We start from the raw sequence: 12456 nt of genomic DNA, 5'->3' as shown, positions 1-12456 counted from the left end.
TATATTTGCATATTTATTCTGTTGTTTTTGATCTTCGTTTTTTGAAATTTAGGATCTGGTTAAGAGTTTTTTGTACCTTATATGGTTGTGAGCTGTGTATCTTGTCCACAATTCTTGCTACAGACTCAACTGTTGTGAATCACAGGATAGACTCCCCATCCATCCTAAGCTGTTTGTTTAAAGACTACTGTGCAAAGTGTTGCTAGAGGGTTTAATTTTCAATTCAGGGCCATGTAGCAACTGCATCGTTGATTGTCAGTAGTAATAGTCAATTATTCAAAAAGGTTGATCTTTGTATATAATGCACTTATTTAAAAGCTTGTTTTATAGTTGTACTTTTTGAATCTGATGTGATCAGTTATCAACCTTGATACAAATACAATGAAATGTACCCAAATTGCATGATAGCAATTTTTTTAATTTAACCGTAAACATTTTCATTGTAACAGTTATCCGGTATTGATAGTGTTCGTTGTTGCACATACCCAGTACTCGATTTGTGGCAGAATGGCGTTTATGGCGTTTCGGTACCTCTCTTTTGTGAAGATAAAAATATTGGCATAAATAGGTACTAATCACTTTAAATAGGTTACAGTTCCGGCACCTAATTTCTTACAAATCGAGCACTGCATATAGGCCTACCTGTATTTTAATCTATATTTAATATGATGATACTGTTGTCATTAACATGTAATACTTTCCTTCAATGTTTGTACTGAACATGGTCTCATGCTTAACCTCCAACAAAGAACGACTGTGTATCGTATGGTCCTTCTCACACAATCATGTACGTTGACATCACACTTGCAGGTGGGAAGGAACTGACCGCAATTTGTGTTTAAACTAGATGTTATTTACCCAAAGGTAGGACAGTGATCATGTAGTGTTTCATGTTACAGCAGGTTTATGCAAATGGCACACAGGCAGTCCCCCCTCCCCTCCAAGACGCAGACCCTCTCGTCAGGTCATGACTCGTCGCTGTGATAAACACACTTCCTCTCTACACATACTACCCCTACCAGGTGGTCAACATAACTATGATTATAGTTAGTCCACTCACTTTAGTTAGTAAAGCCTAAATATTAACCTCTGTCTGTAAATTACGCTTCATCTTTTTCCCTTTGTTTTCTCTCTCCATGGTCTTCCTTCAGATCTCTCAAGGCCTTCTATTCCTCTTTTCCAATTCCCTGTTGGTTCCAGTACAATCATTTCAGGCTATGCTCTTATTTACCCTCCTCAGTAGCCTATATGTCCAATTCACCTAAACCTCTTTTACTTTATTGTTTCTCTAACATGATTCTGGCATAGACTAACCAAAACAAGTAGACTTCTCATCCCATTGTATATTTTGAAGCTTGGTTTTTGTGTCTAGTTCATATTGGTGACACTGATTGCTAGTGTCAACAAGATTTTTTTTCTATTATTTTAGGGACAATTTCATGATTTGTGCATCACTATTTAGTTGAATAACTAGGGGACAAGTCATTGTTTATGATTAGATTGTTTTATTTGGTTAAACGAGGTTTATATGACTAAATTGACAAGAAACAAACTGTAAGTTAAACTAAACACAACCTCTACAGTGCACCGAACAGAACTAACAATAAAATTGTCTTCAGCTGAACTGTAAGGATGAGAAATCTACTATGGGAGTAGATTTTATCTACGATTCTGGTCACATTTTTGCAACAATTCAGCATGTGTAATGGTGTTCTAAAAGTAGAAATTTTACAATCCATCTTAGTTACTTGTTTAAAAAACATGTAGGCTAATTTAAAAATTACTTAACAATCCAAAAGGAGGTTCTTACCTAGTGCATACTTAAATTTATTTAATCATTTTTAAGGTATATTTTGATGCCTATTTTGCATCCTCTTATATTATATATATTAAGTTAAGTCCTCTTTTGATTAAACACAAAATAATTGGATGAAAACTAACAAATATAGGCAAAAATAACTAGGTCTAAATGAAAATTGGGGTTAGGTTGGGATATTTGTTTTATGTATTTTTCATTCACAATCACTCCAGATTAGATACATAGTTTTTTGAAAATTATGATTACTCTTTTTGAAGGGAAACATTGACAATTTTATTTTCAACACTTTATGTTTGGAGTTTGTTCAAGATTTATTGTAAGCTTGGTAAAATTTTTGCTAAACGTTATTTACTTCTCAATTTCATTTAGTGTTACTAAGTTTTACTCGAGTATTACTTTGATTTACTTAAGATCAATCACAATTTTGGAATAATACACAATAAGATTTACTTTTTAAAGCTATACAGGATAAAGTATAAAAACTCAACTGTTGCACATAATGGATCCTATCCAAAGAACGTGAGTGTGTTGCTAGCCTAGTGGTTAGTGTCTTGCACTTCGGTGCGGGAGAGACGGGTTCAATTCCCGGCACATCCAATAAACATTTATTCTCTCGTGACCTCTCTTATGAAATGCCAGTGGCAAAGAAAAAAATGAAAAGAAAGTAACTTGGCAATTATAAGATTGAAGCTACGCTGTCATTTAGTTTCAATCAATGAGGCCCAAGGAGTAGTCTAATCCGTAGTTGGTTATTGTAAAAAGTGTAGGCCTAAGGTATGATATAAACTTACAATAAAATGTGCACTTCCTAGTCTATAATGTTAACATTTCATGTTATATTGCACTTGACGGCCTAAGTCTAACCAAAATGAGTAACCTACCGAGAGTACATAAGAGACTAGTACTAGTAACCTACTAATTTACCTACCTATTAACTATTAAAAAAATAGTATAACTCTAAAGAGATAGTCAAGAACAAAAACTACAAACCTTGATTGAGTAATGTAACCCTAGGACTGCCCTGATCTGATTTATGCTTGGTGCCCTGGCAATTTTGGCTATTTTGCAGAGTTTTTTTTTAACAGTTCGCAGTGCCCAAAGTACTGTTGATAACCTAGGCATTCATACTGGTTTTGTTCAAAAAAGAAAGGAGATTTAGAATAAAATAAAATATCAGGAATTCCTGTTAGCCTGTTGGTGTTTTTTTGTAAAATTTTAATAAAAGTAAAAAAAAATTGGAATAATTTTCAAAAGCAGAGGCCTAGCCTTTTTACAGACAATCTAAGATATATAAAAACTAGGCAATTTATTTCCCTATAAAAAAACATAATTAAAACTATACAGTTTACATACCGTACAAAAGTTATTATATTACTAAAGGTACGGTAACAATACATTTATTCAGAATAATGTCATATTGTACAAATTATAACTTTTTATGACTTGAAAAACAATATTTTAGTTTTTCCGAAAACAAAAAATAGTTTGGCCGATTCAAAGTTAGATCTAATTTTTGTACTTTACTACCTATAATAAATATTACACGTATTAGTAGGAAATATATATATATATATATATATATATATGAACAAGAAAATATACACATATATACAGAAATATAAACAAATAAATGTTGCAGAAGCATTATTCTGGCGTGAGACACACATACGATTGTAGGCTAGGCTAGGATTTAGGTTCAGCTTATAGGCATAGGCATAACCCCTAAACAATCACTATTTCAATAACACAAATTTTGACAAAAATAATAATACTTACCAAGCGTAATATGGATAAATACTACTACTAACTCATACACCACCTAACAATACTACTTTTTTCACACCAAAACACTAACCTCTGATGAAAATTAGCACAGATAATAATGTAGCTGCACTGAAAACCTAATTTACATTCCGGCGAGCAGAACGCAAACAACTTGTTTTTCTAGTTACAACTAATGTGTAACCTGAATCTCAATACTGAAAGACACCAAAACATAGAGATAGAACGTTTTCTTAGCTTCAAATAGGTATATGACTCTCATCACTATGTCAATTTTAATTATCAATATATTTATTCGTGTTTTAGAAACCACCGTTTGGACGGCGGTTTGGGCAAAATGGCCAACTGACAAAACAGCTGATTTCAAAAAAATATTTTTCAGACTTCCTAACGTCATATGACAAAGTTCTCTATACGAAAATAAAGAACAAGTCAAGATCTTTCCAATGGTACCAACCACTTCCTGTTTATGCAAAATTACTACTTGTAGATTTTTTAAAAACAACATGTTTTACGAGATTTTGTCGATCGCAGCTTGAAAATTTTAACGCGTGCAAAATATCGTTCAAATGATAATAGCTGTTAATAGTAGCTGTCAAATAATAATAAATTGATCTGTTAGTGCTACGAGGTTCGTTTATATATGAAAATAAAAGTTCAGAATCTCTTCTTTCCAACGGTAGGCTATCAAAATTATTACGCTTCTGGATAATTTTCATTGCATAGTAAGCGTTTGAAAAAAAATGTCCGAACCACCTGGGCACCGGGCGCACACATCAAACCGCCGACTTGTTAGGCAGTCCTAGGGTTAAGTATCAATAAAATCTTGTTAAGTAGGTAGCCATGCAACACTGTTAATTCTCTCTACCTTAATAAATTAATAATAATAAACCAATCAATTTAAAATAAATTTCAAGGAACCAATAAAATGCTTCGTAATTAGTATAGAATACATATAATTAAACATTTGAAATTTAATTCAATAGAATTGTATAGTAAAGACATTAAATTAAATTCCACATTATTCATTATTCATTGGCCTTCGTCATTGACCCTCTAGGACAGAAGAATAGACTGTGTCTAGTTGTAAAAAAAAAACACACAAAACATGACAACACACACAACATTAAAACACAATAGGAAACAAAAATTATTAGGTAGATGCCCTATTATTTATTTGTAATAATAACAATCTTCTAACCTCACTTTGTGAATGTAAACAAAGCAATGGACAACTTAAGGACAATAATTTAATTCACTCTCACTCCAATTTTTTGAACTTGAACCAAATGTATAGTGAAGTGGAACAAAAACTGCTGAGGATTAAATCTACAGTCAATGATTGTTCTGCATTGAAACACAATTTCCTCAAAACTCAGTCTACAACTACAAGTTAATTCACTCCAGTTCTGTAATTAACTTCTGAAATTGGGAAAATAATATGAAATGAAATGGTGTTCTGCATTGAAACACAATTTCCTCAAAACTCAGTCCACAAGTTAATTCACTCCAATTCAGAAATTAACTATTGGGAAAATAATATGAAATGAAATGGATATAGACTAGGGGATGAAATATCTTAACCTCCAAATATTGACCTTTAAAATTTAAGTAGGCTTAATGTAATTATAACAGTGTGTCCATGATGTTTTTGGTTTACTTATTAATAAATCTGTTAAGTTTTATACCTTTTTCATCTGTTTTAATAGGTTGTATGATTTTAATCATACATTATCTTTGGCCTAAGCCTGATTACTGAATCTCAATCTTAAATATACAATGGCAACAGGTAAACCTACTTAATGAAATTACATCAAAAATTTAAACAAAAATATTGTTTTCAAGTTATGATTTCCATAATAAAAATCATTCAGGTATATTTTCCTTGGGGATTTGTTGTAAATTAATTACCTACCTAATAATTAATAATTATCCGTTTTAGGGCCTGTTGACGATCGTATGCAGACAGACTGCAACCAACATGGAAAACATGATTGTCGCTGTGAGGAAGACGTTGAAGAACCTAATAGTCAAGCTCGCAACAAACTGAATCTGGAGTTGAGCAAGAAGGAAATGGAAGAAGTCCTTACTGTGCTTCGGTAAACAACACATACTTTAAACTTAACTAGGCTACTTAAGTTTACTCTTACACGGTAATTTGATTGATCACGGATGTCACCTAAAATAATATTTTTTTCACTATTATGCTAAATAATGTCCTGAATTAAAAAATGATTGTCTTTTTCCCCGGAAAAGCACCATTTCCACGGAAAAGCGGGAAAACAATTTTTGCGGAAATAGTTCTTGCAGGTACTCAAATTGGTAAAGTGAGCTGAACAAGAATGTGCACGAATTTTCAAGATCCGATGGATATTAACGGAGATACGGCTGGAAAAGCGTTGGAAAATCTATTTAGCATAAAACTAGGTTATATTAATTAGGTTGGGTAAGGTAAGGTAATATTAGGTTGTAGATTACGTTGGGTTGGATTACGTTGGGTTTAGATTAGTTGGGTTTGGTTAGGTTAGATTACGTTGGGTTAGGTTAGGTTGGATTAGGTTTGGTCCGGTTAGGATATATTAGGTTAGGTTATAATAGATAAGATTACGTTAGGTTCGATAAGGGGGGGGGTTTGGTTATGTTATGATATATTAGGTTAGGTTATATTACGTTGGATTCGATAAGGGGGGTGGTTAGGTTAGGTTAGATTAGTATAGGTTTCGTTAGGTCAGATTATATTAGGTTAGGTTAGATTATATTAGGTTAGATCAGATTACATACATTAGGTTAGATTATATTAGGTTAGGTTAGATTATGTTAGGTTAGATTATGTTGGGTTAGGCTACTCATAATGTACCCATTTTATTGATTGACCTAACCTTACTCAACCCAACGTAATCTAACCTAATAAAACCTAACCCAACCTAATCTAAGCTAACCTAACCAAACTCACCCTAATTCAACCCAACGTAATCTAACCCAACCCAATCTAACCTAACCTAAACTAACCACCCCTCTTATGGAATCCAACGTAATATAACCTTTTAACCTATTATAACCTAACCTAATATATCCTAATATATCTGAAACTCGCTAACGCTGCTGGCTGGTGGATCTGGATAACCACGGAACTAGCTAACCGTCCCACTCCGGGATTGTCTAACTTATACTCATGTATTTCAAATACAACAATATCAGTGATGATGTAGACAATGCTAATTTTTTGTTTAATTATATATTATACTTCCATTACCTTTTGTGAGATACCTATTCTCAATAAATTTGTTGTTTGTGTTTATCTGTACTACTGTACAATGACCAATTATTCATTCTGATTTCTAGCATTAACCTTCCATCGGGCGCATCACGGAGGTTACCTCCGGGTCACTACTTTTTTCGTTATAAAAACCATAGTATGTGTTCGGCAGGGCTGTGGCCTGATTTACCTCATGAACCGCTTTTGCGGAATCGGTTTTGTATACTCTTACCCCTTTCCCAGTTGTCAGTCGACCTTGGGGAGTGGTTTGCGTCACTACTGGAAGTAGCTTCCGTGAGCGCCCTGTGATGCAACGGGTTTCCCAGAGCCTAGTTCCGTGTGCACCCTTGTGTTTGACCGTATTTAGCAATATTATAAAATGGATGAAGAAGAACTAATTGCGAGATTGTTGGCTGGTGTTGAAAGGGAGGACAAGGAACAACATTTAGAAGAAAGAACTAATGGTGTGTGAGCTTTTTTTTTCAACAAAAAGAGCTTTGACAAAATGTGTGGTCTTTATAACCCTCCGAGTGTCCATAGTTTAGGCCTTAATGTCCACCTATTTTTGGCCCCTTTGCAAGGTTTTATTAAAACGGATCTGAGAAGCTTAAAACAATGTCAATTCTAATGTTCTATATACCATTTTGTTTGGAAAATCATGGGCTTCAATATTATATATAAAACATAAGGAACATTTTTTCAAAAAAAAATTTTTAGGTAAAAAAAAATATAATTTCGAAAATTTTCAAAAAAAAAATAAGTTCGCGCTCAATGAAATTGTATAAATTATAGGCCTATAAATATTTGAAAATAGCCACTTTGTTCTAAATTTAATGAGGATTACAAATATATAATCATATAGCGAGGTAAGTTATCAAATAAATAAGTTATGAGCGAAAAACGGATTTCAGTACATAGCGTTTAGCTAAGAATGCATAGCCTAACCATAGCTAGGAATCTGGCTGATAATTTACATCAATATCACTACCTACTTCTTCAGGATCATCAACCAGCACTTCAAAACCACTTAAATCTTCTTATAATGCACCACGTATAACACTACTTTTGATTTTTAACACTAAAACAATGATAAACGTAATAAAACACATCAGTCATCGGTCCGGGGGAACCTAGCTGTTTACAAATACACGCACGTCAGCTGTCTGCTACAATATTTTCGGAACTAAAATTAATAGCGCTTAGAGACAGACCTCTGGAGAAAGCTTAGAATATTACGGAAAGAACGATACCTAACTCGATCCAGTTCAATCCGATTCAGTCAGTCATAGAGCCTTCGCCGTAAACGATGTTTGTGCGTCATAAAAGTGACGCGTGACCCTACACAAAGTGTGTTGTGCGTCATTTTTATGACGCGTGACACTCGGAGGGCTATCAAATGATTTTTTTTTTGCATTAGACAATAGGTGTTTTATTTCAAACACCATTGCAATTTTTTCTAAAGAGTTTTGACAAAGTAAGTTGTCTTTTTTCATAGGTGTTTTTATGTCATACACTGATAAAATGTTTGTCTAAGAGCTTTGATTGAACAAGTTATCCTTGTACAAAATTATTATTTTTATTAGACCATGTACGTGTTTTTATGTCATACAATATTCAAATTTGTTTTCTAATATACGATAGTACTGTATAAGTACAAAAAGTAAATTTTTTTTATCCACAACACTTACATATTCTTATATGTTTTTATAACATTTTCTAATTTGATATACTACTTAAGTAATAGTGTAATAACTCATAAAAAATGTTTTTCTTACAGTTTTATTGCTATTAAAATGTTTTTTACTCATCATTACATAGTTTTTGTACTTCCGGAGGTAAATTCCGTGAGCGCCCTTTGGTGTTTGAAAATCAATGCGCCCGTCGGAAGGTTAACATCTGCCAATGTGTTTAGGCATGTCACACAATATAATTAATATTGATAAAAACAGGCCTACCTCTTCAACTAGGAGCATCAAGATAGAAATTAAATAAATCTAATTAGTTCTCGCACATTTATTTTAAAATTTACTCGTTTAATCGTAATACTACATTATTTTGTGTGGTGGGGGAGATTGTTGTGATAGCAATTTTTCAGGGTGGTACCTAGACGGGAGCGTGCACGAGAACCCACCACCTCGGATAAATTTGTGGTAACAGGTTTTTGTTGTCGTACGTTGTCAGGGTGGTACCCTGACAGCGACCCGATTGAACTACAACCCCTTGATGAAAGTTATCACCCGTTGTAGAATAAAAATGGACACATTAATTTGAGTAATTGAATTGAGAAGGTACTTTAATACTAAATCACATTTAGGTGTCGTATCTCTGATTTATTTCTTCACTATCGTAGGAATAATGGCCTATCAATCTTATAATGGTTGCCTGAGCACAATGGTTTAAAAAGCAAGGTGGGCAGGGCCGGCCTAAGAAAAAAATTGCAAGTGTGCAAGACTCACATATCCTAAATTTCAAATTTAAATTTGTCAGGGTCTGGGGGGTATGGAATACCCCCCAGCTTAAAGGGGGACCGAAAAATGTTTGAAATTTAAGGTCTTTTTGTGCACTTTTGAGCCTCTTTTAGAACATTAAATCTTTGTGTATCAATTTTATTTAATATTGATTGGCTTGTTAGGTTATATACTCTTTTGTACCTTAAACCACTATTATGATGTTAAGCTTCGTAGTCACTTTTCAATGATGTTTACACTTATATTGCAAGTACTCTTAGAATAAATAGCAAATGCCGGAGCTGGACTCACCGTATGCCATACCAAAAAATTGCATATCTCATGGGTGAAATAAAAATATCGGTGGTTATTGGCTAAATAATTTATAAATTATTTTCTACTTTTTAGTTCATTTAAAAACATATTTTAAAAAGTTGTTTTTATTTATAAATTATTTTCTACTTTTCAGTCTTTAATGTGTAAATGTATTAAATCTATTTGATATAACCTGTTAATACATAAACAAACCCTTTTCAACTGTAATCAGATGTTGTTGCTAGTATTTTCATAATCGTAAAACTTGTTAATATCTCGGGAGCAGAACCTGTACAAACCGGCTCGGTGCTTAACCTCTGCTCTTTGAACAAACTGTCAAATTAAAGTATATACAGCTGACTTCAATTGATATATTTACATTCTTCCAAACTGCAAACATTGAAAATTTGGAAGCTCATGGGGTGTAGCCCAGAGAAATATGAAAATAAAATGATATGATATTGCATTGTCATTCATTTGTGAGTTATTTTTCAAGTTTCACGTCGGTTTAGCACATCGGGAAGTTAGTTTGAAATAGATTGCAAAATTTGTACTGAACAGAAGAGAAAGCGAGCTAATAAAAACGTTTTAATATAGAAAACACCCGTGGAAGGGGAGGCAGAAATATGTCACAACCACAACCCTTCCTGTGTCCCGTCACACTGACGTAGACGGCTGCTCTGCTGACCTTGGACGTTAGTCAAGGGCATAAGGCTACTATATTTCAGAACTCACTAAGGGTATGGGGGTAGATCTTTGGTTTTAACTTTGAAATTGAACTGTAACAGTTTTGAGATGTTCCTATTTTAAATATTGCTGCCCAACATTCAAATCAATTTCTATGAATTTGCCAATTAAAAAAAAATTTTTTTTCAAGAATGGTCAGTTTTATGCCCCTCCAAAAGGTTGGAGTGTGCGGCTGCATACGTCGCACACCCCTTAGACCAGCCCTGATGGTGGGTAAGTGGGACTGTTTGTTGTCCCTTTTATAGAACTAATTTTCTCATTCCCTGGCTATCCATATCATAGACCTATTTGTCTTTCTTTCATCTAAAAGCGTTAACACTGCAAGTTGATATACATACTATACACACCCACCCTTTAAAAAGTTGTTTTCGGGTTGCCATTAATTAAAGTTTTCAGCAGAAAATATTCTTTGAAAGGAATAGTGCAAATCACAAAACATCAAGTTTGTTCATTATTGAGTCCCCAGATATACAAGTTTATATAAGCAAGGTTTCACTATGTAATATATTGATTTTTTATAGAGTGAGGGTCGGCACCGAACCAGATAACATCACAGTCAAGCAAGAGAAGGTGAGCGGCAAAGGAGATTTGTTGATGTCAGCCATCTTGCGTTCCAGTCAGCTGTCCCCTCCGTCGCCAGTCTCATTAAAACGTAAACTGGACCAAGATATAGACTTCATTCCCCCAGGCCAGCTGCCTCAACCTGACTCTAAAACCAGCTTAGATTTTAGCAATAAAAACAATATCGAAATTTTACCTTGTGACAAATCCAAAGATAAAACTAAAAAAGAAAAGTGTACACCTCCTCTTGAACTTGAATTGGATAAAAGTACAGAAGAGAACGTCTTGCCTCCCCATTCAGGAAGTGGTGATTGGTTTGGACATTCGACCAACGCTTCCTTCACACAAGATGATAAATGTGGTGGGGGAGATGTTGCCACGGGGCCCAGCAGTATTGTCTGTGAATTGGTGAATCGGTATCGGACTAAACAGTGTGTCAAGAAAGAAGACAAAGAAGAACTCAAGTGCCAACAAGTCAATAATTGCCTTGTGGAAGAGTTTAGCAATCTTGATCTCAACAAACGGGTGGAGGTAAGATATTTTACCAGTACTAAAAAGTGACAAACACAACGTATGTAGGATCGTACTTTTAAAATTATAACTTAGTTAAATATATCTTGTGATGACAGTAACATTCCAATAATTTATATTTATCACTTAACAAATTAGGCACAAATATAACTATAGTAAATTCAATCAAAATAAAAAAGATTTTGTTGAAATGTTTTTCAGTCATGTCTTCTATCAAAATCTTTGAAAACTAGGCCTACACACATTGAAAATATTTTGAATAAGTAAGTGAACTCGGTCTAGTTATCAGAAACATGAAATATACTGTATATTAACATTGAGTTTACCCACTAAACTGTCACTGTAGACTGTTGGAAAATAATAAAATAATGTATATGCGTTAAGGCTCTATATTTTTTTTTTCGGATAATAGGCCTAAGCCTACACTACTTTTTGCAGATTCCTTAAGTTTAAAACTAAAGTTTAAGAAAATTAATTGTTTGTAAGAAGGCAGTTTACAATCCTAGCAGTGAGTTAGTCAGTACTAGAAGTATTATTTCAGTGTTTTTCCCCAAGCCCAACTAATGATACGTGAGCACCTATCAGTAATTGCTACAATCCTAGGTTCCTTAATCTCCAGCTACACAGTAGACCCCCTCTTAACAGACCCTAATGGGACTGGACATTTGGTCGAATAACACAAAAGGTTGATTAAAACAGGCAATCACTAAAAACTTTGAAAAATTAGTTGCTATTTGGAATTATAAGCTATAATCATTATTCTGCAGTTGTGTGGTTATTATTTACAAAATAAAGTAATACCTATCCCCTTTTTTATTAAGTAGGTCTATTGACGATAGAAAAGTCACAAATAAACCCAAAACAAGGTAAACTTAAATGCTTTCAGTGGAATAAAATATAGGCAACAGTCAATAAAAATTGTTATTTTAATACCTTTTTAGTTTTATTTTAATACCTTTTATATTAATTGATGCTTTCCAAATCCATCCTATTGTAAT

General features: G+C 33.6%; 1 protein-coding gene across 1 annotated transcript in view; it reads left to right on the top strand.

The window, feature by feature from the left end:
- The window catches only part of LOC128998304 (atos homolog protein A-like), a 76901-nt gene that overhangs the window by 58085 nt on the left and 6360 nt on the right, over nt 1-12456 (top strand). The window contains exons 6-8 of the mRNA XM_054424384.1: nt 900-1022; nt 5544-5700; nt 10888-11458. Of these exons, the coding sequence (XP_054280359.1) occupies nt 900-1022; nt 5544-5700; nt 10888-11458 (851 nt within the window). The remainder of the gene's footprint in view (nt 1-899; nt 1023-5543; nt 5701-10887; nt 11459-12456) is intronic.

This window comes from Macrosteles quadrilineatus, unplaced genomic scaffold, assembly GCF_028750875.1.
Source record: "Macrosteles quadrilineatus isolate MER2022 unplaced genomic scaffold, UCM_ALF_1.0 Scaffold_7__1_contigs__length_78375512, whole genome shotgun sequence".
In the NCBI taxonomy this organism is placed as follows: Eukaryota; Metazoa; Arthropoda; class Insecta; order Hemiptera; family Cicadellidae; genus Macrosteles; species Macrosteles quadrilineatus.
Note: the sequence above shows the minus strand (reverse complement) of the source record. Positions and strands in the feature narration are given on the sequence as shown.